The following is a 23,786-nucleotide window of genomic DNA, read 5'->3' as shown; positions in this document are numbered from 1 at the left end:
AGTGTGTCTTGAATGTGAGGAAACCAAGCTCAATCTGGGAAAAGACCATCATTGCTGCTATTTGTCCAGAGCCTTCTGTAATCCTCTTTTAAATGCAAAGGGGTGAAATTTTGCACACCACATTCAATGTTTAAAGACTGAGGCCCCAGTGAGATGTTTATGTATTATTGAGGTCTGGGGAGTTGGGTTTTTTACTAGAAATGCACTTGAGCCTTTTCTGAACCAGGGCTTCTCTGAACTGGGACTATATTTTCTCTGGGTTCTTTTTTTTTTTTTTTTTTTCAGAAAACAGAAAAGGAAGGGTTATTAAAAATGATACTGAAATACAAGAAGTATAAACCCACTGTGATTTTTTATGACTTTGGGGGGTTGTGGTGTTGTTATTCAAATGTTACAGTTTGTTAAGAGACACTCTCTGCAAACTAATGGATAGCAAGGGCTTTCTAAGGCTGCACCTGCCATTTGTTTGGTCAAATAATTTTTAAACTCACAGTTGTCCTTGGTCCCATGCCTTCAGCTAGAAGTGAGATTCTAGGAATGCCATGAGTTAAGGAATAATGCCTGCTTCTCTACTGCTAACAACCTTTCCAATACGCCTTTCCTCCTCCACCTCTGAAATGCATCATGGTTGATGAAGGGTTTGTAAGTAGCCTCTATGAAATACCTGGACTGGATTTATTTTTTGTTGAGGACTGCACAAGATACACAAAGCAGGTTGCTATAAGGCTTTTGTCAACAAAGGGACATCAGCTAAAGGAGTGTTCTCTAAGCCATGCTCCTGTCCTGGTAAAAGCCCTTGGGCAATTCTGACAACATTTTAAACACAATGCTCTAAGCTTGGCTGAAGGTTTTGGTGCCTTGATTCATTACATTATTTATTTGGGGTTGTTAGATCCATGTTGGACTTCAGCTAACAAAATCATTTGATAGGTAGGGTTATACTGCTTACACCTGTCCACTGTTTTTGAAATCCACTGAAGGTATTAGCCTACCTTATACATATGTCCTACTGAACATGAACAGTTCTGTAAAATTTGACATGTGAAATAAATAGAAGTAATTTAAACAACTTGTACTATGCTAGTTTTTATGCTGAAGAACATACTCAGTAATAGTAACATTTTTCTTGAAGGTCAGTAGCAGAATTAGAATTCTAACTCTGTTTCCAGGGTTTTCTCTGTAGGCTCATTACCTGGTTTCAGTATCATTTAAGGCAGAAAGAAAAAAAAGTTAAACATAAAAAAAGTAAAATGCTAAAAATATTCTGCATTAATAACTGTTGTAAGCCTTAAGGCTTAGACAACTCAAACACAGTGATTTCTATACCTCTGCTTTAAGTGCTACATCAGTGGGAAATAAGCCCACTTTAACTTCAGTAACATCATATTATTATTCCTACTACTTTGTTTAGGCAGAAAATATTGACTGTACTGTTTTGCTTCCTTTCCCATATTTATCCTTTATGAAACACTTATAAATCATAGCCAGGGATTTTGTGTGTTACATGCATGGAAAAGCACCATGATGTTTGTAGTAAAATTGTAGTACTAGGCTGTTTCCTGCTATCTTGAGCAGGATGCAGTTATATAGTGAGATGCTGTTAAGTTGCAAGCCACGTTTTTGTCCTCCCCTATAGATGTATCTCAGTGACCCAAGGGCTCTTACTGGCCTGGCTAGATAAAAGTGGGTATTTTGTGTCTCTGTGCTGCTGCTTCTTCCCCTTTCAGCAATTCTGGAAGCAATCCACTATAACCAGACACGCTGCATCCTCTATCCTGCAACTCTAATCTGACTAATTACATCACAACACTGTTTTTACGTTCTAAGCACTGCTCAATAGAGGTAGCCCCTGTCCTGTCATATTTTCTGATTCTGCAGGGTGAGTTTCTATTACAGAAACACTACAGGTAAAACTAGCACCATGGCAAGCCTGTACTTCCTCCTTGGCTGCCACCCTTTCTAAAGCCATCGAGCTCTGGGAACAACATCCATGTGCACAAAGGCACCACAGTGAATCCACCGTCTTCTTGGGCTGCCATCCATTGCTGAACCAAAATCAAACAGGAAAGCAGAGAACCTTTTTAGCTGTGGGTCAGGGTGATGAGCCAGAGGGATCTCTGTGGATGCTAAGTTAGGTGCTGCTGCACTGAAGAGGCACCAAGAAATTCGCCAAAAGCATAAGCAAGCACCAGGCTGACCAGCAAAACAAGCAAGAGCTGTGACCTGTGGAAGAAGGGAGGCACCTGCTTGTTGGGAAAAGTACCAGGGTAGTCAAACAACAATGCTGGAGGAAATATTTCATTTGATTACTTTTTGGTAGCTTTTTTCATAAAACAGAACTTTTGTTGTGCAGAAATTGATTATGTAAATTTACCACCTTTCTGCCAAATGCAATCTTTCTGTTTATCATCACATTGTAAGAATCAGGTTTGAGGGAAGCAATTTTTTATACTAACTGCACACTCCTTATTTCTTTTTGTTGTGTACCTATACTTGGCACAGAGGGAACATAATGCAATCTAATGCTTCATCATTTGAACTCTGATGGGACAAAGTGTAGTAGCAGAACTCACAAACAATAAAAAAATTAACTGATGATGATTTTAAGGGAGATTTTAAGCTATTATTTTCTCTGTATTTATGGCTTGGTTCTCCTTCAGTAAGAGAAATGTTTCAATAATATGATGAACCTGGAAAAGAAGAAAGGAACTAGAGAGCTAAATGGTGGTTATTGTTAATTTGGTATTTAAATCCTCCTTTTGAATCTCAGAAACTATTTAAAATCAACTTTAACAGATAAATGGTTGTAGTAGTTGGCACTTTCAAACAAACACACACAACAAAAAAAAAAAAAAAAAAAAGGAAAAAAATTAAAATTGATCTTGGATTCCCAAATGCAGTCCCAGATTGAATTCTGGGCTTTATGGATGGCAATAACTACCAAACGTGCAACTGCAGTTAGTTCTGACATATCTCAAACTGGGTGTTTCCTACAGTCTATACTACTGGGAGGGCAAATATAAACATCTAAACTAAAATACATCATGACTACTGTTTGTGAAATGCATTAACTATATGCAGGTAACCAAAATTTTCCTCTCTTTACAGTATTTCAGGATAGAGAAACTGTGACTTGAGATATGTTATTTGACTCTATTATTTTAAACAAAATTATTTCAAAATTAAAGAAAAATGTTTCACATTTGTGAAGACATCTGGTGACATTTAGCTAGCTCAGCATCCTGAATTTCAGCCAGTTGAGGGCTGATTCTAAACCTACGTGTTAATGGATTGGAATATGGACATGGCATGGGGAGTGGTTTTTAAAGCAGCTTTTCTTACTTTTAAGGAGGCTTCCCATTCACACCTCAGTGTGGGTAATTCCCTCTTCAATGGATTTAGTTTCAACATGTCATTTTCTCAACTCCAGAGCAGCTGGGTGTTATAAGATTTCAACATGTAACAGCCAAGAAACAAACTACACATTAAAGCAGGGAAGCTGTAGCTTATGCTAATTGTTTTACATGCTCAGATATGCAAATGACAGTGAAGTAGATGCTTCTCTTTTCTTCCTCTTTTTCTAGCTTCTCATCTTCCCTTCAAGTCTGTGTCAGGAGAGAAGAGCTTTCCTCTGTACCTAACTATTGTTTTCATGCTGGTATATTTTGAATAGTGATTCCAGCCAATGACGATTGCTTTTGTAAAAAAATTAATACAAATCTGATTTTTGAAAGATTGAATCAAGTCTTAGCATGAGAAATATTTCTCTCTGTATTCCCAGCAGGATCACAGCTTGCAGGGTTCAGTGTACTCAGATCTCCCTAGTCAGTGTCAAGCCTTACATAGCCTGCACTGTGTTAAACCAGTCTATTAAATGTAACCTGTTCTAGTAGAAAGAGCAAGCTCATACCTCTCATCCTCCTGTTTTTCAGGTGGTAAGGTGAAGGTGAGAGGAAGAGAAGGTGGAGATGGAACTGCCAAATCATGCCAAACAACTGCTACTGCAGCTGAACCAGCAACGAGCCAAAGGTTTCCTCTGTGATGTGATCATTGTGGTAGAAAATGCCCTGTTTCGTGCCCATAAGAACATCCTGGCAGCCAGCAGCATGTATTTCAAATCCCTTGTCCTGCATGACAACCTGATAAACTTAGACACGGACATGGTGAACCCCACCGTGTTCCGGCAGATCTTGGACTTTATTTATACTGGCAAGCTCTTAACGACTGACCAGCCTGGTGAACAGAACTTTAATGCTCTCCTCACCGCAGCAAGCTACCTCCAACTGCACGACCTGGCAGCTCTCTGCAGAAAGAAGCTGAAGCGGAACGGCAAGTCCTTTGCTGGCAAGGCCGGTGGCCTTGGTGTTGGGAGATCTGCCAGGAGTCAGAGACTTTCCACTGCTTCAGTCATCCAAGCTCGCTATTCAGGGTCAAATGAGGGGTTGAAGGGCTCGCACTCAAAGGAGCTGTCAAAGGGAAAGCTCTCTGATGATGAGGTCTTCATCAGCAGCTCTAACCAAGAGAACTGTCACTCCTTAAGCAGGGGAACCAGCAAGAATGGTGGTGGGAGCAGCAGTGCGAATGGGAGCACCGGTGACCAGGAGCTAGGCCTTGACCTGTCCAAAAAAAGCCCCTCACTCCCTGTTGCAGCCTCCCACGATGACACGCAGCACAGCGAAAGCCAGCAGGGCTCTCCCCAATCTGCCTCAGCCCCTGCAGCCAACAGTGCCTCATCGTTCGACGAGTCTGGCGTCGGAGCCCCCCACAGCATGGCGGACAGCAGCGACCCCATGGAGATGGATCTGAGCGAGGAGTGCCACCACTCACTGACAGAGAGCAGCCAGCGCAAGGGCCTCCGGCACTCGTCCCGCAAGAAGGAGTGGATCAAGAAAGACAACGCCTTTGACCGAAAGGAAGGGGGCAAAGACAGGGACGAGGGTGAAGGGCTGCCCAATGGTATCCTGCTGGGGCCCTTGTCCAAGTCTGTGGAGAGGAGTCTGGCTGGGGCCTACGGGGCAGACCTGCCCTACCCATGTAAGGAGGAGGTAGAAAACGGTAAGGAGAACAGTGACGACAGTGGCCAGAGTGAGAGTGAGAGTGGCGGCCATACCAGTGCCAACTATGTCTACCGGCAGGAGGGGTTTGAGCCAGTGGCCTATGGTGACAACCTGTATGTCTGTATCCCCTGTGGCAAAGGCTTCCCAAGCTCTGAGCAGCTCAATGCCCACGTGGAAACGCACACCGAGGAAGACCTTTACATCAAGGAGGAAGGCACATACGGCAGCAAGGATGAAGCTGAGGATTTGTCCAACCCCAATCAGTCCTACGCTGCGGAGTCCCGGCCCTTCAAGTGTTCAGTGTGTGAGAAGAGCTACAAGGATCCAGCCACACTGCGGCAGCACGAGAAGACTCACTGGCTGACGCGGCCCTTCCCTTGCAACATCTGCGGCAAGATGTTCACACAGCGTGGCACCATGACACGGCACATGCGCAGCCACTTGGGGCTCAAGCCCTTTGCTTGTGAGGAATGTGGGATGCGCTTTACCCGGCAGTACCGACTAACAGAGCATATGCGTGTCCACTCAGGAGAAAAACCTTACGAATGTCAACTGTGTGGTGGGAAATTCACCCAGCAGCGCAATCTGATCAGCCACCTGCGAATGCATACCTCTCCCACATAAGCCAAAGACTCCAGAATGAGCTTCAAGCCCATCCACGGTGATTTACCTTTCTGTAGACTTGCTGCTTAAAAAAAAAGAAAAAAAAAAAAAAAAACCAATAAAAAAGGGGGCAACTCCCCATACTCTGTTCAGTCATGAGAGGCCTAAACAAATGTAGCTTTAACATTTTAAAAAAAAGTTCTTTTTTTTTTCCTTTTTTTAAAAAAAGAAAGGTCCACAGCCAAGCTGATGCATTTAGTCCCAGTCTCCCTTCAAATTTTGATGACCTGGCAAGAAATGCCTCTTCTTTTTGCACACATTGATTTCATTGCCATATTGCTTATTTGGAGCAGGTAGGGGGACCTTGGGGAACTTTCAGCCTCTGCTGGCTCCCCCTCCCTGCCTCTTTCTGTGTTCTTGTCACTGTACTCACTTCCTTTTAAAATCAAACTCAGTAGGGGTATTTCTTGCCATTAAAAAAAAAAAAAAAACACACCTTTTCAGTGGCCTACGTAGCTGTGAAATAACAGCATTCTCAAGTGCAGAAGCTGTGTCTGTGGACCACCTCACAGGGTTGGCAGCCCCTCCAGAGACTGTGGGAAAGCCACAGCAGTGGTGGAGCCCACCCCTGTCCCCCGGGCTGGCGATGGTGTGGGGAGCAGCTCTCAGGGCTGCACCAGTCCCAGTACTTCACTTAAACAAATGGCGAAGCCTACCTTACCATCCCTCCCCATTCTGGTTTTCATCTTTGTCCTTGGCACACATAACCACGTGCCACTTTCTCCCATAAAACATGCAAACCTCTTTTGCCTTACCCATGACTGAACAGGGACTGGATGCCCTGGGAATTTCTTTCAGTGAGCAGGGGGTCGTCTTTACTTTTCTAGTAGTTTCATATGAATATTCTTTGCTTAGAGGTACTTGTTTTATTAAAGGAAAAACCATTGTAACGTTTATGTGAATGTTTGAACTGGAAGGTCTGAGGTTAATTCTAGGGTGGGTGGGTGGGGAGGGGGTTTGATGTAGGCTGGACTTGCTACAAGTTCCATAGGTACTTTTTTATTATTTTTTAATTTTATTTTTTGTGTGTGTGTATGTTTTTAGCTTTCCTCCCTCACTAAAGAGCAAGTTTGTGTGGACAGACTTGTTACCTTTGCTACCTCTTGAATTCATGAGAACAATAAGATGGTTAGTGAAAGATTAGGCATTTTTTTAATTGTAAGTAATTAAATGTATAAAAGTAGAAGTTAAATTAAAGTTAAGGGATTTTTACCACCCCGTCCTTCCATCAAAAGTCAACTAGAGAAATGTTAAAGCAAAGCTTGGCCAAAGACAAAGCAAAAAATACACTGAGCTAGAGGCTGTGTTGGCTGCTTGGACTGGCTCAATTTGCAGTCTCTTGGCTATCTGTAGTCACTTTTAGATAAAGCAGAAAACTTCTCTGAGCTTTTTGGGCCCTTTCCAGCTTTGTTTATTGAGTCTGGATACTATGGGGAGGGGAAAATGTCCCCCTCATCTTCCACTCCCCCAGCACATCTGGGTCAGTCTGTAAACACCTGGCAGGACAGAGGGTGAGGGTATAGCAGCCTATAATTTACTAGAATCCAGAGTGCAATAAGGTGGGGGAGAGGAGGAGAAAGCAAACCAAAGTGTTTCATATCCTCCCTTTTAGACAATTTAACACACGCACACAAAAAAAAAAAAAAAGAAAAAATGAAAAGAAAAAGAAACAAAATGTTCTTGCAACATCTGCCTAAGACATCACAGCCAACAGCTGCTATTGGTTTAGGAGAGAAGACAGAGAACTTTGCCCACCGATTCTTGGCCCCCTTGACTTTGTTGGCGTGACCTTGTGGAAAGCTATGGCTTATTTCAAGCCTCCCGTGACTGTGGTGGTAAAAATTCACAGCCAGTAGAATCATCCCTTCTGAAATGACTAAGGTTTACACTTGCATTTTTTCATTTGTTGGTTTTTGGTGTTTTGTTGTTTGTTTTTTTTTTTCCCACTCAAACCAGTATAGTCTCTATGCGTAAGTTTTACCAAACCTCACGTTTTGTCTTTTTTTTAAAAAAAAAACAAAACAAACAATTTTTTAAAGTTTTGACCAAAAAAGAAAAAAGTGAGCATGTTTGACTAAAACAAAGACATATAAGCTTCATTTTCTATTGGGTTTTTTTTTTGCCTTTTTTTTTGTTTGTTTGTTTGTGGTTTTTTGTTTCATTTTTTGGTTTTTGGGTTTTTTTTTTTTTAAGGTAGACTAGTCCATGAGAAGTTTTTGGGTCAATTGACTGAACTGAGGAAACTGGAATCCAGGCTCCAAGCAATAGACAACCCAAAGGAGCTGAGCCTTGGCCTGGTGTCAAGTTACAGGGAACACTCGCCCCTCTCCAGCCGCTCCCGTGTGCTTCTCCCAGTGCCATTGTCCGCTTGCTCCCGGACGCCTGCGAGCCCTGGAGCGCGGGAGGGATGCATGGACTTTTGGTTTTGTCTAATTGTGCTGAGACGCGCTGTTTTCTTTCCGGGGGTTAAATGGGCTTTTAGCGTCTTTAGCACTTCCACATTTTTAATATATATTGAATTAGATTCTTTGTCAACCCGCCCCCCCCGCCCAGGATGTCCCCAAAATAGTCTTGGGAAGGACAGGGAAGGCCGTGCCATCCACCTTGCTCTCAGAGGGAATCTGAGCAGAGCCAGGGACAGCTGTGAAAGATGAGTTCCTGGGCACTTTCACCCCGCCTTTACCTCCCCTCCAGCCACCCACAGCGGAGCTGACCCCGCTCCGGCTCCCCTTGGAGCCGGCCGGCCAAGGGCCCACCTCCAGAGCAGGGCTGAGCTCCGACAGCGGGGACTGCGGCCCGCCTGGGCCGTGGCCGTGCTGCGGGTTTGGATGCGGCCCTGTCCCTGCAGTGGCGCTGGGGACGGCCGGCTGGAGCTGCGGGGAGTCACCGTGAGCCAGCGGCTCTCGCTGGCACCGAGGGAGCCGAGCCCGGGAGCAGCCCGAGGCACCGGCACGGAGCTCCTCAGCAAGCAAACCCCTGCTCCCCCTCTCTTAATTCTTAATTCCATTTTTACATGTGTGTGGTGATGTAGCTTCTCCCCCTGCCCCCTCTTCATTTTTTCCTTAAGCCTTGAGAATTACGTTGAACTTTCAGGACCCAATGCTATTTTTTTTTAAACTGTTTTTTGGAGCATCTTTTTTTTTTTTTTTTAATCCCCTCCCCAGCACTTAAACAGTACGACATAAAGTCTGTGTACAGCAAGAGTATTGTACAAAAGGAAATTACGTTCTTTTTTCAAATAGCTGTGTAAAGTTGTGTTCCATAGACTAAGTATAAACAACGTTTTCCAAATTGTGACAGTAATAATTAATAACTAATAATACTCAAAACTTCAGGGACTGTTTCAGGCCTGCTTGAGGCCTAAACACTCAACTGCATTTGTATGACATAGTATTGTATCAACATTTTTCTGTATTTTAATGAGAAAGCAAAACACTAGTTTCATATTTAAGATTTTAAGAGTTTTTTGGGGGGGGGGGGGAGGGAGCTGCGTTTTTGTTTTTTTTTAAATTTTATTTTGAATTTTTTTTTAAATACACAAAGAGCCTCAAGAGGAAAAAAACAATTTAAAAGGAAACAAAAAAAAAAAAAAAAAAGAAAAAAGAAACGAGGCCAGGCAGCTTAAGTATATGCTTTAGTCACTTAGTTCCAGAATGTTTTCGGAATAACAGGAAAAAAAAGATAAAATAGCAAAAGTTGTATAAAGAATAAGAAGCTCATACCCAAATTCACAAAACTATTTTTTAAACCAAAGCACATTTGAATGAGTATGGAACCTCACTTGGCTCAGAAAAGTACTAATATATTTATCTCATTGTTTACATAAACTTTTACAGTTTCAGACCTCAACAGATCTAGGGGCCAGTCAAAATTAATCTTTGCTTTTTCCATTGGTTTGTCTCTGAAGGCTACACAGTGTTCCCCAGCTTGGGAGGGGGATCTGTGTCCCAGCCTGCATTCCAGCACTGCTCCGGGAGGGTGGGGAGAGGGTGGGCAATTAGAAATATGGCATGTAGAATTTTTTTTTCTTCAATCCATGAGAGATGCTGCTGGGAGTGAGACCCAGGCACTATTGTAGAGGCATTCCAGCCTCCCTCTTTCTCAGAGGAGTCTGAGGGAACCAAGAGGGTAAAGGGAGATGCAAGAAGCTCAAGAGATAAGAAAGGATATTAGAAGATGTTGGGAGCTGCTGTACCCAGCACATCTCCTTAACTTTAGCCATGGGGAGCTGGGCTGTTTTCCAGTCCTTTACTGCAAAACTTCCAAAACCAAATTCCTGGCAAAAAAATCTCCAAAGGCCCAGTTCTGTGCACTTGGGGCTGTTAGCAGGAGCCACAAAGATCACAGAAGACACCAAAGAGCTATTGAGACGCAGCTTCTGTGAGGCTTTGCGGCCGCTGCCGCGGCAGAGCCCCGCCCGTGCCGGCCCGGCCCTGGGGGCACCGAGCGGCCTCGTCCTGTGCGGGCTGCGCCGGGCCGGGCCGGGCTGGGCTGGGCTGGGACCCGGGCTGGGACCCGGGCTGGGCTCTCCGGGTCCGCTGGGCTCCCTTCATGGAACCACCGGACTGATTCACTCCAGACCTTACAGTCCTGCACAAAGAACCCAACCAAAACTCCTAAGGCTGCCAAGGTGGAAACCTAAGCCGATCTGAATGGTAGAACAGTTAAAAGATGACTAATGAGGATGGTTTGCTAAAATACTGCTGAAGCCAAAAATAAAAAGGTTAAAGAAAGCTCCCCATCATTAGTCTTGACCCTTTGTAGCTTTTACCTTCTACACCAAAGCCACCTCAAACATTTGAAGGGGGGCTGATGGAAAATGAAATATTAATTTTGCCTGGTCTTAATATCTAACAAAGATGGTGCAAACACTATTTGACAGTGTTGTTTTTGTATCAATATGTATGTGCAGTAATGAATGTATTTATTTCTCAGATTCTGTATGCACAGTTTTGCAATGTAATTCAGAAAGTTGCAAACACAAAGATGTGTCCGCAGGGTCTTCTCTACAGGATTTCAAAAAAAAGAAAAAATATATTAAAAAAAAAAAAAAGAAAAAAAAAAGAAAAAAGGAATCTCAGAGACTCAGCATAGCCATAAACCATAACCTGTGAAGACAATACAAAGACTGGACTTTTGTAGCTTTGCATAGAAGAGGAATTTATGTTTTGCTGTATTTAAATGTTTCAATTTACAGTGTCACTCTTATAAGATTCCTGTTTTGGTTTTTGTTTTTGTTTTCTTCTCTCTCTTGTGTGTGGAAAGCATTGTTTTCAAGCAGTGCAGGTTCAAAGTCTGGGTTAGCAGTATTTTACCATGTTGCTTCAGTTCTGAAAAGCAGGAATATGGGTCTTGACCAGAGGAACATCCAGTACACTTAATGGAACAAAATGAAATCAGAGGTGACTGCTGGCAAAATCCAGAGAAGGTAAAAGTCACTTGAGGAATAGCTGTGTGCTTCTGATTGCAGCTTGTGACTGAGACAAGTCTGTTGTCCTGCCTGAAGGACAGGATGTAGCTCCTTTTTAAAGTGTCCATCATCCCTCACTGTTTACTGTGGCAGCAATAAGGATTTCAGAAGTGGAGAGTCGAGGCCTGGGATGGGCAGAGGAAGCTCCGTGCCAAAGCCCACAGCCTCTGTGCCATCTCATGGTGGGCCTTGCAGACGATACTGAAGCATCAGGTTCGCCACAGCACAGGGGGGCTCGAGCCCCTGGGAGAAGCTGTGCTTTGCAAAGCCTCTTGTTGCAGTATTGGTGGAGTCAGCACCTACTACAGCCTTACAAATTAGCATGAAAAAAGGATGTTTGCTGATTTCTGGATATTTGCCAAATTCTGAAACCTTTCCAATCAGCAGTACTGGAGTTAAGGGAAAAGCAAATTAAAAAAATAAAGAGACAAAACCTCCCTACGTTTTAATTTGGTTTAAGAGGCTCTAGGTAGCAAACATCAAGCTGTCCCCAGACAGCAGAAATGCTCATCATTGACATGGCACGTTCGGATAAACATTTGTTTAAGCAGGAATTTAAAATCTAAATGAACCCAGAGCTGTAATTCTGGAATAATTAAAGAGACTTTGGACATTTTTTTCTTAGTTTTTGTTTAAGTAATTATTTGCTCAACATCAGTAAAGTCTCCATTTACTGTAAAATCCTTTCTTTTTATAAGCAAATTATTGCACTCCAGAACTGGCCATATTCTTGAAAAATAAAATGTAGGGGTTTCTTTCAATAGCTGACAGTAGCCTTTTGCAGTGTTTTAAGTCCCATGGTACTTTATGATCCTGATTTTGGTGCAGGAGACAAGCAGGCAAAAGGAAAAGCTGTTTCTCAGCTCCTTTCCACTCCTCATATTTTGCATTTTTTCAGAGTAGGGTAAGAAATTTCACCTTTGATTACTTCCTGTTAGACTCACTATATTTGCTGCTTTCCTTGCAAAAGGAAAAGATTTGTGAACCCTTGCAAGGCAATTCCAGCTCTGCTGTAAGGCTCCTAGCTGGTCCTCCAAGTCAGGAAGACTCCTTTGTTTCAGCCCTGGTTCATCTTTCTGCCACATCAAAGCTGCTGTTTATTCTGCTTTCCTTGTTTTAACTAACAACTCAAAGATCCTGAAACATAAGTTTGGAGAGAGAAATGCTTTTTCATTCCATTGTCTCCTATTGCCACCATCTTCTTTCCTTCCTTCCCTAATTTTCCTGAGCATTTTGAAGGCCAGTGTTGAACACAGGGATCAGGGGATCCCTGTTTTTGGAACAGAGCAGTCCCTGTGGCATGTGATGGGACAGGTCTGAACCACCACAGCTGATGTGGCATTTGTTGGCAGTTAGGGACCCACTTCACAGTGCTGCTTTCTCTGAGGAGTGGGGCTGGTTTAAACTTCCTCTGTCACAAGTTACCAATCAAAGCACTCTGAGTACAGCTGTTCCTCTGACCTTCCACAGGACTTTTGACTAGCTGGGGATAACTTTTCTATGAGGAGAGGATCTTGTTCTGGCTGGCTGGATATTTTTGACCCCCCTTTTTTTTTTTTTTAATATTTTTGATGCAACTGAGAAAGGGATGTTTCATCACCCCTTTTGGTTTTTGTTTTTTGTTTGTTTGTTTGTTTTTTTTTTTCATTTTAAGCCTTAACTATCAGTCAGCCTGGAAGCCCTGGATGTTTCCTGGGGAGGGGGAAAGTAGGGAAGGTCAAGGGAAAGGCCAACATTCCTGCTGCAATGTTCTGTTCATTTCCTTCAAGAGCTTGAATTCAGGTCAGAGCCACAATAGTTGTGGCTTCAACTCAAGTGTCATATAAAAAGATACAGAAATTATAATATGATCTCAGCATTCAGAAATTTGCAGTCTTAATGTACAGTGATGAGAAACTGTTATTTTATGATCTTTTCATTAAAAGCTTGATTGAAAAATTACATCTCTTGCTCTAGAGTTCACCTTGTTCCTATAGCTGACTCTCTCCATGTTTTCTCTTCATTTATTCTTGCCCACGGATCTGAACCAGTTACTTCACAGAGACCCCCCTCACATACACAGCCTAAAAAAAGCACTCAACCTTGCATTTCATGCACCTTGACACTTGGCTCATAAGCCAAAATCTGACACTTGTTAGAATATAAGAAAGGATGAATTGTGTGGGCCAGGCAGGCACACAGAAACAGTGCAGGCAATGGATAATGGACCAATCATGATTTCACTTTTTTTGTTGTGACCCTGAGCAAGATGAGGCTGATTTTGAAAAGTTATTCCCGTTTTGTCCTAGCCACAGTCTGAAAGCAGCATTTGCCAGAGATAATAAATGGTAGGTGGACCTGCCAATCCATAAATCCCTCCAGACTATTTAGGCTCTGAGTGTAACTATGAGGAGCAGCAAGGAAGCTGAGGCAGAAAAGTTTCCTATAGTTCTCCACCCACCTATGGTGCAGGTAAAAGGGGTAAATGCTTTCATGGAAGATTAATGCAACTGATGACAGAAGCACCTACTGCAGATTACAACCCCTCCAATGTTACAATTCAGTAATCTTTCCTTGGCAAGGTTAAATGTGACCCTAGCAAAATTAATTCACATTTCCTGAACTTGGGTTCTAAATAGTATTTTTTTGGGTTCCCAGGCCAGTTTTTTTTGATCTAAGAATTCTTTAGTAAAATACCTGTTTAATTGAAACAAATAAAGTATCTTCATTACACTGCAAGCCTAATATTTTGTAGCACTTTGTAACACTACTCATCAGCTCAGTTGATTCACAGCTCAGTGCTGTTTCTCCCAGAGCCCGGTAGAATGCTGTAATATGCAGCAGAGTAACCCTGGTGTTGAATTCATATAGTTCATTTTTTTCTTTTAACACAATGCTGACTATATTTTAAAGTGACTGACTGAAGGAGTCTCAAGTTTAGTCAGTTTTCTGACAGGTTGCAAAGTCAGCAGCACTGGCAAGAAAATAATTTTTATTTGTCCTTGGAGATGTGTTTTACCCAGCAAGGTTAAAGAGAAGGACAAAAATGAACAGAAAAACAGATGAAGAGCTACAGAAAACCAGAGGCTGTTTTTCAACATCTCAGATGTGGTAATTGAGCCTGCAGTCTTTTCCCAGCTACCAGTAATTTTTTCTGGTTTTTCCCTTTTATTTCTAATTTCTTCTGGAAGTTTTTGCTTCCTGGCTCCCATTTCTCTGTGGCATAAGTGGTTTCTAGCATAGTTAAAAGATTGCATGTTCTATTTTACTTTCTTTGCCTTGGTCAGCTCCTTTTCATCTCATAAGATCTTGTAACAACTATACAAAATTCTTCATACAGTAACTCCCAACTGAAATGCAGCTGCCTCTGCAGTGGAACACTGAAATATGTACAACTGAAGTGCAGAGTGCAGGATGTAAAGGATACCAGATATGTCTGGAATGCCTGGGAATTTGTACTTTCTTCCCTCTGCTTTCATTACCCCCATTTATTGGTAGGATTTCTTTTCTCCCAAAGCCACATTCGCTTGCTTCCTCTCCACTACCCTTCTCCCTCTTGAAGAGCAGACACTGGGTCAAACCTTTGAATAGGTTTGGTTTTTGCTTTTTGCAGGAAATATTTCATCAAAATTGGAACTTTTCCATGGGAACAACTTTTTTTTAATGAGATTTTGTTTTAGCTGCTGTTGTCCCATTTGGACTCTGCTGAGTAGATAAAGATGGAGAATGTTTGTTTGTTTCAAAAGAATCATCATGATTGGTACTACATTAAGAAGTTAAAAAGGAAGGAAATTTTTTTAGTAAAGAATAATTTCAGGTCAGTGAAGGCCAACAGACTAGCATCTCACTTTGCAAATTATTTCTAAAATATGCCTTCATCCTGCTTTATATTGAAAATAAACTGAAGCACTAGAGATTTCATCTGCAAGTAATACTACATTTTCAAAAGGCCTAAGACTGCTGAAGCAGTTACTTACTATTAATATTGTGTGTCTGAGTTTTATTTGTCTGGATGTCTTGCAAAGTTGTCCAGGTTTTAGCAAATTGATTTTGTGTGCACTTGTCACAGCCTGCTGTGTACCAAGTTTAGTGTGACCTGGCTTAAACCAGTAATAGTTAAAGCAGGTGCACTGCCATAGCAAAATGCATTGTTCTTTGTCTTGTTCTTTCCTTGTGCTGTGGGAGGCAGCTCCTGCAGTCCCCCATAAACTGCACCTGAAGAATCAAACTGGATCTTCCACAGGAGAGGTTGGCTGCTTTCAGCCGAGCCTTAAGTCTCTCACCCCTTCCATGGGATGTGTTTATCACATTCAGCTCCCAGCTCAGAACCATAAATACTCCAGTTTGCTATTTGGAACAAAATTGCTTCTCTCTGCACCTCCTCTGGGCACTGCTCTTGCTTAAATTCTGCAGTTTCCTTCCTGCTACAGGTCACCATATCACATCTTCCTTCCTTTCTTCCCTTCATGGCTCTGTAGCAGTGATCAGTTTTGGGTTTGCTTTTTTGCCCTGCAGTTGTACTGTCTTAGTGATGAACACTGTTGGAAGCTGCTGCAGGGCAAGGTTTGGATCCATATGTTTCAGCTCAGTAGCTGAGCCAGTTGTAAGAAAGCATGATCTCCCTGCAGTTACAGTGCAGCCACAGCTCCAACACTGCAGAGTAAAGAACATCCATCATACTGTCTTCTGCTGTTCCAGGTGCTAAGAACAGAGACCAATGTAGCTGGCATGTATCAGCCCAGGAGGTGATTCATGGTGCTGCCTACTTCCTTTGCTTCTGCCTTCTCATCATTGTGCCCCTTTCTTTTTAGTGAGGAGAGATGTTGTTGCAGGGCTCTCTCAGCACAGAGGATAATTTTTTCGATAATTTGGCTCTGAAGCAAAGGCCTAATTCTTCCCTCTCTGTTCTTGCCCATTCTCTCCTTCTTGTACACAATAATTAGATTTTTAAAAAACAGACAGAATCCCGCACCCCTTGTCTCTGGATCAGACTCAGCTGGTTCCTTTACTTTTCATTAGAGATTTGAATTTGATAAAAATTAGGAACTCTTCCAGAAGCCATGCTTGAAGCAAGCAGCATTTTAGACTAGTAAAATCAAGACGCAGCCTTTCCTTGATTTCAGAGGACAGCAGTGGCACAGCAGATTCTAGCTCTAAGATCTTTTGGTCAGTCTCCCTTCACAGTCCCCAGTCAGGCCCTGGGGATTCAGACACAGGAACCTGGCCAGACAACATAACCACATCCTCTGGCTCTGGCTGCAGGGAGCACTTTATGAGCACTAGGCAGAACTGAGTTTCACACCTGGGTAGATGCTGCTGTTCTGCAGCCCTACAGAGCTCTGTGCCTTTGCAGTAACAGGCCTGGCTATTCAAACACCATCTGGGACTGGCCAGACAGATCTGACTGCAGGACAGTGGTGAGAGCAGCATCACCAGATGTCAGTTTTCAGCCTCCCAAGCATCTGTAAAACGTGCAAAACTAAGCTCTGGGTTTCTAGCCTTGTCACCAGAGGCTCTTGCTACCCCCATCACCGGGCAGCAGCCTCCTGCCAAGTCCAGCTGGTCCCCTTGCCACAATAGCAGCCAAAGGCCAGCCAGAGAAGATTGCACAACCAGGCCTTGATCTGTATTTTCCACTGCTCAGCCAGAAAACCCCTCCTTTTTTCCAGCACAGCTGTTTTCCATCTCTGCTCAGGAAACATGCCCTGTTTTTGATTCCTGGTCTTGCTTTATGAAGCAATCATGGGCAGGCTGTCTGGGTGGAATGGGTCACAAAGTAGTGGATAACTCTGGATTCTCAACGCCAACACAGAACAAAGGGGAGCTTTGCCAAGGCTCAGGTGAGCCTGGGGTCAGCACACAGACAGGCTACTGACGTAAACACGAACGCAAGGTTTTCTTTCTCTGGGCTGCAGTGTTTGAAATCCCCCCCCTCCTTTTCCTCTCCTGCCTGCTTGCCACAGCCTTTTCCTGGTTAGACCCATGGTTCGTAACAACATGTATGGGTGATGGTGTCACTGTTTTGCTACATCTTACTCACATAAACTCCTAGACCAGGGTGGCTGTTGTTTGTAAGCTGCCAGCCTTGTACAGCTCAGTTAATAAGCTGCCAGTTTGTTCCCTTGTAGGCATTTTGGGTGACAGTATCAGAACATGCAGCTACAGCTTGGTGATGGCAGCCCTGCTGTTAAAGACACTTTAGCCCGTGGCGCACACAGAGGGTGGTGGGGTGGCAGACAGTGCTGGAAACCCAGGATGAAGTGCAGACCCGGATGTGGTCCACTCAGGAACACCAGCAGCCAGAAACACCCTGGCATTGCACTTCTTGGCTCTCTCCCCAAAACACTGGAAATAAGCCAACTCCCTTGTCATATCGACCTGGAAATTAGCTAGCTTCCTCAAGGGTTAAGGCATTAATGTTAACACCATCTATATTAACTAAAAATAATATGTGTGCAAAAACATCTGAGTTACAGCTGTTACAGGAGTCCTACCTTGCCTTTTCTGAGTCCTTCACATGCGAAGTGTGGTCCTGTAGAGCAAAGACCTATGACGTGTCTTTTATGCTGGAAGGGGTAGAAGGGGAAGTTACAATGGACTTACTTGGAGCTCACACAGAGATGCTTCAGAACAGGCTTTGTGATCACGAAGGGCAGATCAAATGATGGAGGAGGCTGAGCACTTATTCTTTTTTAATTTATTTTTTCTGTGTAGGGTTGGGCTAACAACCAGCTGGGTACTGTCCCTCTAGGTAGAGGAAACACAGAAAAAGAGAAGGGAAGCAGAGTTCTGCCTCCATTTCTTTTATAAATTTACATTGATCAGTTCCTGGCCACTCTAACTAGTTTACGAGGATCCACACAAAGGACTTAGTGCCGTAAGAGGAAGGATTCAAAAACCATGGAATTGAATTGTTGCTGCCATCACACAAGCCACAGCCTGCAGGAGCAGCAGCAGCTGATGTGGGCAGCAACTCGGGAATCTTTCACTATAGCTACTTCTTTGCTTTTCAGTGGGAGTCTTTGTCGCAGGACTGGGGGTGCAGTGGGAACTGGAGGAGAGGAAGGAAAGCCAGCAGGCTTAAAGCTCTGTAGCAGTGCAGTGCAGACCTACCAGCTGGTTCTTCCAGTCTCAGGACTCACACCAGACCATGCAGTAGCAGTTTAGGATGTGTACAAACACTGGTAGGAGGGAGAGATTCCAGCCCTTGGTGTAAGCTCTGCCCTAGCCTGGCTGCACAGCTTTGCTCACAGTGGGGAGGTGTGTATCTGCCAGGGCTTGTCACAAACTCCCCCTTCTGACAAGGGATATGAGGTTCCTCATGTCCTTTGCTGTATATGTGTACACACAATACAGTCTGTGAGCATCTTGTCCTGCTTCCTCAATTTGAAAGCAAAGGTCAGAGGGATCTACATTATTTTAAAGAGCATTTAGCTTATACTTCTGAGCTTCTTACAAGATGGGTACCTTTCAAGCCTCCTGACCACTGTGACTGCTTTCTGCAGAGACAAACTGACTTCCCTTGACTCACTGGAGTGCCCACCTGTGCTCACTGCACTTTTGCCCTGCACAGTACTGCTCCACCAGCTGCCTTACTACAGAAGACCTCTGACTACAAAGCCCAGACCAGTTCCTGGTCCACAGCAAAACGGTAATACAAGTAAAACAACAATTTCCAGATAAAAAGGTAGCCCAATAGTAGCTCATGCAGTCTGTGGGTCACACCATCCCAGCAGCATGGCCCTTTCACACCCCTAGGAACCAGTGAAGCAACATTCTTGAGCAACAAAGGGAAGCATGACACAGTGGCACATAAAATGAACTTGTTATACTTCTTCCACTGTCATATTCTTTCTGCTGGGCTCTGATTTAACCTTATCTCCAATGCCAGTACCTTGTCTTTACCTTCATCCCCATTCATTTTTACAGTGTCATTTTCTTTTGCATGAAGCATAATTAAAAAAGCTTAGGGAAAAGAAAGATTTGCTTTGTTTTGATGCCAAAGCTCAATATTTTTCTTTTTTTCCCTTTTCAGTTTTCTAGTCTAAACAAGAGATGACATACCTTTTGAAAAGCAGCTTTCCTGAGGTGGCTTGTGCCCTGAAAACATATACAACTGGAAGTTCCAGTGCTCCAGAGCAGCTGTAGGTATTTTTACTGCCCTCGTGTAGCTAGAAGAAGAGTTGGATCCCATGCTCTATGGCTTCAGTCTTCCCTAGAAAAGGCAATACATGAAAGCATCAGCATCTTGAACAGCCCTCCTTGACATCTCAGTGAGTTTACTCTACTGAGATATTCAGAAAGGTGATGCTTTGACAATCTGATCTCAAATCATACAGTATAGCAGTAAAGGTAAGAGATCTCTTAATTTTGCAAGTGCAAAGCAAAGCACAAAGTTTCTCCAAGCCTTCTGAACAAAAAGACCTATTTCTAAAATTTTGTGTACTGACTGGTTCTCCCTGCCTCATTAAGGCTGGAGAAAGGAAGAATTAAAGTGCATTTCTTTTATATGAAGCAAATCAATGCACTGTCAGCTGCTGGAAAGCACTAAGTTCTTCAGACAGCCTCGAGATGCTTGAAGGGATGATCTGTGAGTACATACAAAAATATTTGCAAGCAAACTATGAAGCCTGTTACAAAACCAGAGAGGTTTAAATTGTGCTGCCCTTCAAAGAAGGCCTCTTCTGAGCAAAATTAAGTAGCATCCCATCTAAACCATGACTGCCTGTGTCACTTTAAGCTGATGGAATCAAACATGGGAGTGAAACCATGCAGTGGGAGGGAGTCTTTGATCGTTCATTTAGCCTATTGTTTTTTGGTACCTGTTACAGCCAAAGCACTCCATCAGGCAGCCATGGGGATGGCTGTTTTAGAAGTGTGCATAGCAATAAGAAGAGTTAGCAAAGCTATGTCAGGTAGCTCTAGTCCTTATCCAATTGAGTTCTGAAAATGTGCAAAGATGGGGCTTTCAAACTCTTGCTGAACTACCTGTTCCAGTGTTTAACCCACTCCACTGTGAAGTCCTTTTCTGTAGGTTGAGGAGTTTGTCTAGAATGCCACCATTACACTTTTCTCCCTAATATGATGTGTGGAGGCTCCAGACCATCAGGAAAATCTCCCAGTCACAGCAGTACAAAGGGAGTCTGCAATGCAATTATGCATGGGCATACAGGCTGCAGGGGCCCAGGGGTCTGGAGTCGACAAAAGGCAGGGGAACTGGCTGGGCCTTGTCTTTGTCTCTCAAGGCCTGTGCCCAGTGTGCTGCCAACCATGTTTTTATCAGCTTCTTTCCCCTCCTTTCAGACATTAGATAATGGTCTGAAAAAGCCTTCCCTCTAGAGATATCCTGGTCTCTGCTGCTATGCAGCTAGCCACCTCTTCCTCTCAGATTGTCAGCCTAGGACTGTGAACAAGCCCCATATAAAAGCTGCAAAGAGCAATCATCCTCTTGTTCAGGTCTCCAGCTTGTTATGGAGTGGCTTTGTGCAATGCTGAAGGCAAAAACAGGGCATGGATGCTGAGCAACAGGCGTGGTATGGCACAGAGTGAGAGAGGGCCTGAGAACAGTCATAATGATGAAGGCAAGGGCTGCCCCTCTTTGCCTCTTGGGCAAACTGAGTCTTAATGACTTGATGTGCTTTTACAGTTTCAAGTACAGGGAAATCCATATTTAGAAAGTGGCAATAGGAAGAATTCAACTAATGCCATCATATCTGCTTCCACTCTGCCTTAAAGAGTACATGGAGCCTTGCTTTCCTCTGACAAAAGGGTTAGGGACTGGACTTGTATTAAGTTTATTCTCCTGGCTTTGAAAGGCTTAGTTATAGTAGGGCTGAGAGCCAAATGCAACTCTGTCTTGAGCTGTTCCTTCTCCTCCCCCACTAAAGAATGATCTTTAAGCTCTGGACCCTCATCTCCACCCAAAATGACTGCCCTGATTTATTTAATGCTTTTTTGTTGTTTCCTTTTAAATCACTCCTAAGCTAAGCTTTTGTTTGCCAAGTTTTCAGCCTGGAGCAAATTTTTGCAGTCGAATTATAACCTCCTCTGCTTCCATTTGAAAAATAGGTGTTTTTCTGGATAGGCTGCTGTCCCACCCATTACTCACCTTGCTGCTGGGAGGCAGGGGTGATGGCAATCTTTTTAAATACCAGCATCTGAAAATTCAGTGTCACAGGCATGGGCACACATCTGGTTAAAGAATTTCCTTTGTATCTTGGCTCCAAATCCTTGGCTGAGACGTCTCATGGCAGTAGATGTGTCCAGGGAGCTGAGAGGGAGGGAACAAAGGATGCAGAGTGGTTAGGTTTCTCAGAAAGGGAATGGCTGTGGGCTGAGTATAAAGAAATGCCAGGAGCAGAGAGTCTGCTCTCTCAGCACGTTACAGGGTTTGGCTCTCCAGGGCAGTGTGAGGTTCACCCACACTTGAGAAGGCGCCTCTAAAGCACAGGCTGCAGAAAGCAGAAGACTGCTGAAGCCAGTGCCTTCCTCTGAAGGAGCAAATGAGAGATGGGCTGAAAAAGGTGCTATGACCTGGAGGCTGAGGGAGACTTGCAAACTTTTTATCCTCAGGGATTTTGGTTTCACAACTTAGAACTCAGCAAAAGCCTAAAAATCCCTGTTCAGCTGCTAGTGAATTCCCAAAGCTGATTTTGAAGCCAGAAAGGTTCTGGAGAAGATGTTTTAAAGCAATAAACTTCATCTCCCCAGCTGCCTGCTTTACCAGTGGGATCTATTCCCTCCTACTTACTCAGAGCATGATTAAAAATGCTATCTGTTGTCTAGGATAGGGTGTGGAAGGGTGCAAGTAGGAAGGGAATAAGACATATTTGATGGGGAATTCCCTATGGATGTGTCAGATCAGGATTTAAAGGCTTTTGGTGGATTACAAAGGTTTCTCGTACAGGAATTGATGCCCAAATTATTCTGCATTATGACCTTTTATTATTTTTATCAGCTTATTTCCCCTCCTTCCACAAGATCAGTTAACAAGCAGTGGTTGCCTCTCTCACTCCAGGGAGATTGCCTGCCTTTCCACCACACGCCCTCTCTTAAGGAATTGCTTCATGTTAGGAGCCACTTTTTACACGTGTTGATGTTGGCAGTAAGTTATATGATTGCAGGGCACAGGTCTTTTAGACAGGCTGTTGACAAGGGAGAAGAACAATCACGAACAGAATAACAACAAAAAGGCCAATTCTGGTACTGAGCTTCCCTGCAAAGAGCAGGGCTGGACCAGGACTAACGCTGAACTTTGTGACATCATCAGATGTGAAAAGCTACAAAAGATGGTGCATCATACCTTGTGAGACAGTCAAAGGGTCAGAAAACCACAAGGTAAACGAATTTCTCTTGCTTTTTAAGACTTAGTAACTAGAGTGGGGGACATTAAGAGTAACTTCTTCCTGCAGGCAAGCTCTCTGCTGCATATGAACTCCCACTGTTTAGGGAGTCACAGAAGCTGAGGACAGAAAGACTTTCTGGTCTATCCATCTGCTTGCCCCAAGGCAGGTCAGCCCTGTCTGCCATCCTTGACTGAAATTTTTATACTGTGTTTTAAATATTTCCTTCATAGACCCCCACAGCCATCTTTGCATCTTTCCTTATTATTTTTTACTGCTATAAAGGTTTTCTTTTCCAAAAGCCTTGCTGTAGTTAAAAATTCTTAAAATTTTATCCTATATGTTCTGGACATGGAGAACAAATTATACCCATTCTCCTTGTATTATCTGTATTGTCTCTCCAGCCCTTTATTACTCCATGATGTTATCACATTTCTCCTTCGTTCTTCTTGTTTAAGAGCCCCAGGCTCTCTCAGTTCTCCCTTTCTAAACCTCCTAGATGGTCTTCTCATATCTTCAGGCAAATGCCAAGCTTGTTATGTGAGAGAGAATGGCACAGCCCCATATTTTAGGGCAGGGGCTGAAGTGTAGCTACATGCAAAATTATCTGAAATAACTGAGGTAGCTTAAAAATTTCTTCTCTCCAGAGACTTTGCTGCAGTACTACAGTTCACCCTTATCCCCAGATGAGAGTATCAATTAGTCTGCAGGCTGTTTCACATGGCCTGGAAAAAAACCCCAAAATATGGAAAGCTGCTTTCAACTATGGTATTTCCAGGGATCCATGAGAACTTCCAAAGCTAGATTCACCTCCCAAGTCAGCTTATCCCAACTACCCTCTGACATGTATTTTGCAAGTGTGCTTACAGGATCACAGAATTGCTGAGACTGGAGGCAGCTCTGAAGATCATCTAGTCCATCCCCCTTGCTCACAACAGGCTCAACTACAGCGTGTTGAGAACAGTCCAGTTGGACTTTGGATTATCTCTCAGGATGGAGACCCCACAGCCTCTCTGGCAAACAGCTCCTATGTTCAAACACCCTTACAGTAGAAATCACTAAGAGTCTGTCCTTTATTCCTTTATTCCTCCTCTTTATTCCTCCCAACAACTATTTATACACATCAGCTAATCATATCCACTCCAAAATCCTTTTTGTCTTTTATCTCCTCCCCATGTCTTTTTCCCATTAGTGCCTGCTCTGATCAGCAAAGCAGATTCCAGTTTTAGAGAGCTGCCAGGGAAACACAGCAAACCACTCAGGTGTGTCCAAGTA

The 23,786-nt window shown here is 43.4% G+C and overlaps 1 protein-coding gene and 1 long non-coding RNA gene across 7 annotated transcripts in view; one reads left to right on the top strand and one right to left on the bottom strand.

The window, feature by feature from the left end:
- Positions 1 to 9,327, top strand: part of HIC2 (HIC ZBTB transcriptional repressor 2) — a 74,605-nt gene extending 65,278 nt beyond the window's left edge. For all 5 annotated transcript variants that reach the window (XM_072935955.1, XM_041719346.2, XM_072935956.1 and 2 more), the window contains one exon: positions 3,933 to 9,327. In XM_072935955.1, the coding sequence (XP_072792056.1) occupies positions 3,969 to 5,681 (1,713 nt within the window). In that variant the 5' untranslated portion in view covers positions 3,933 to 3,968 and the 3' untranslated portion in view covers positions 5,682 to 9,327. The remainder of the gene's footprint in view (positions 1 to 3,932) is intronic.
- A 7,637-nt stretch (positions 9,328 to 16,964) lies between these two features.
- The window catches only part of LOC115497345 (uncharacterized), an 85,200-nt gene continuing 78,378 nt past the window's right edge, over positions 16,965 to 23,786 (bottom strand). For both annotated transcript variants that reach the window (XR_012058346.1, XR_012058347.1), the window contains 2 exons: positions 21,278 to 21,439; positions 16,965 to 19,384 (listed from right to left, as the gene is read on the bottom strand). This is a non-coding gene — a long non-coding RNA (uncharacterized lncRNA). The remainder of the gene's footprint in view (positions 19,385 to 21,277; positions 21,440 to 23,786) is intronic.

The sequence above is a fragment of the Taeniopygia guttata genome, chromosome 15 (assembly GCF_048771995.1).
Source record: "Taeniopygia guttata chromosome 15, bTaeGut7.mat, whole genome shotgun sequence".
NCBI classification, from domain to species: Eukaryota; Metazoa; Chordata; class Aves; order Passeriformes; family Estrildidae; genus Taeniopygia; species Taeniopygia guttata.
The sequence above is the reverse complement of the archived record's forward strand: the minus strand, read 5'-3'. Positions and strand labels throughout refer to the sequence as shown.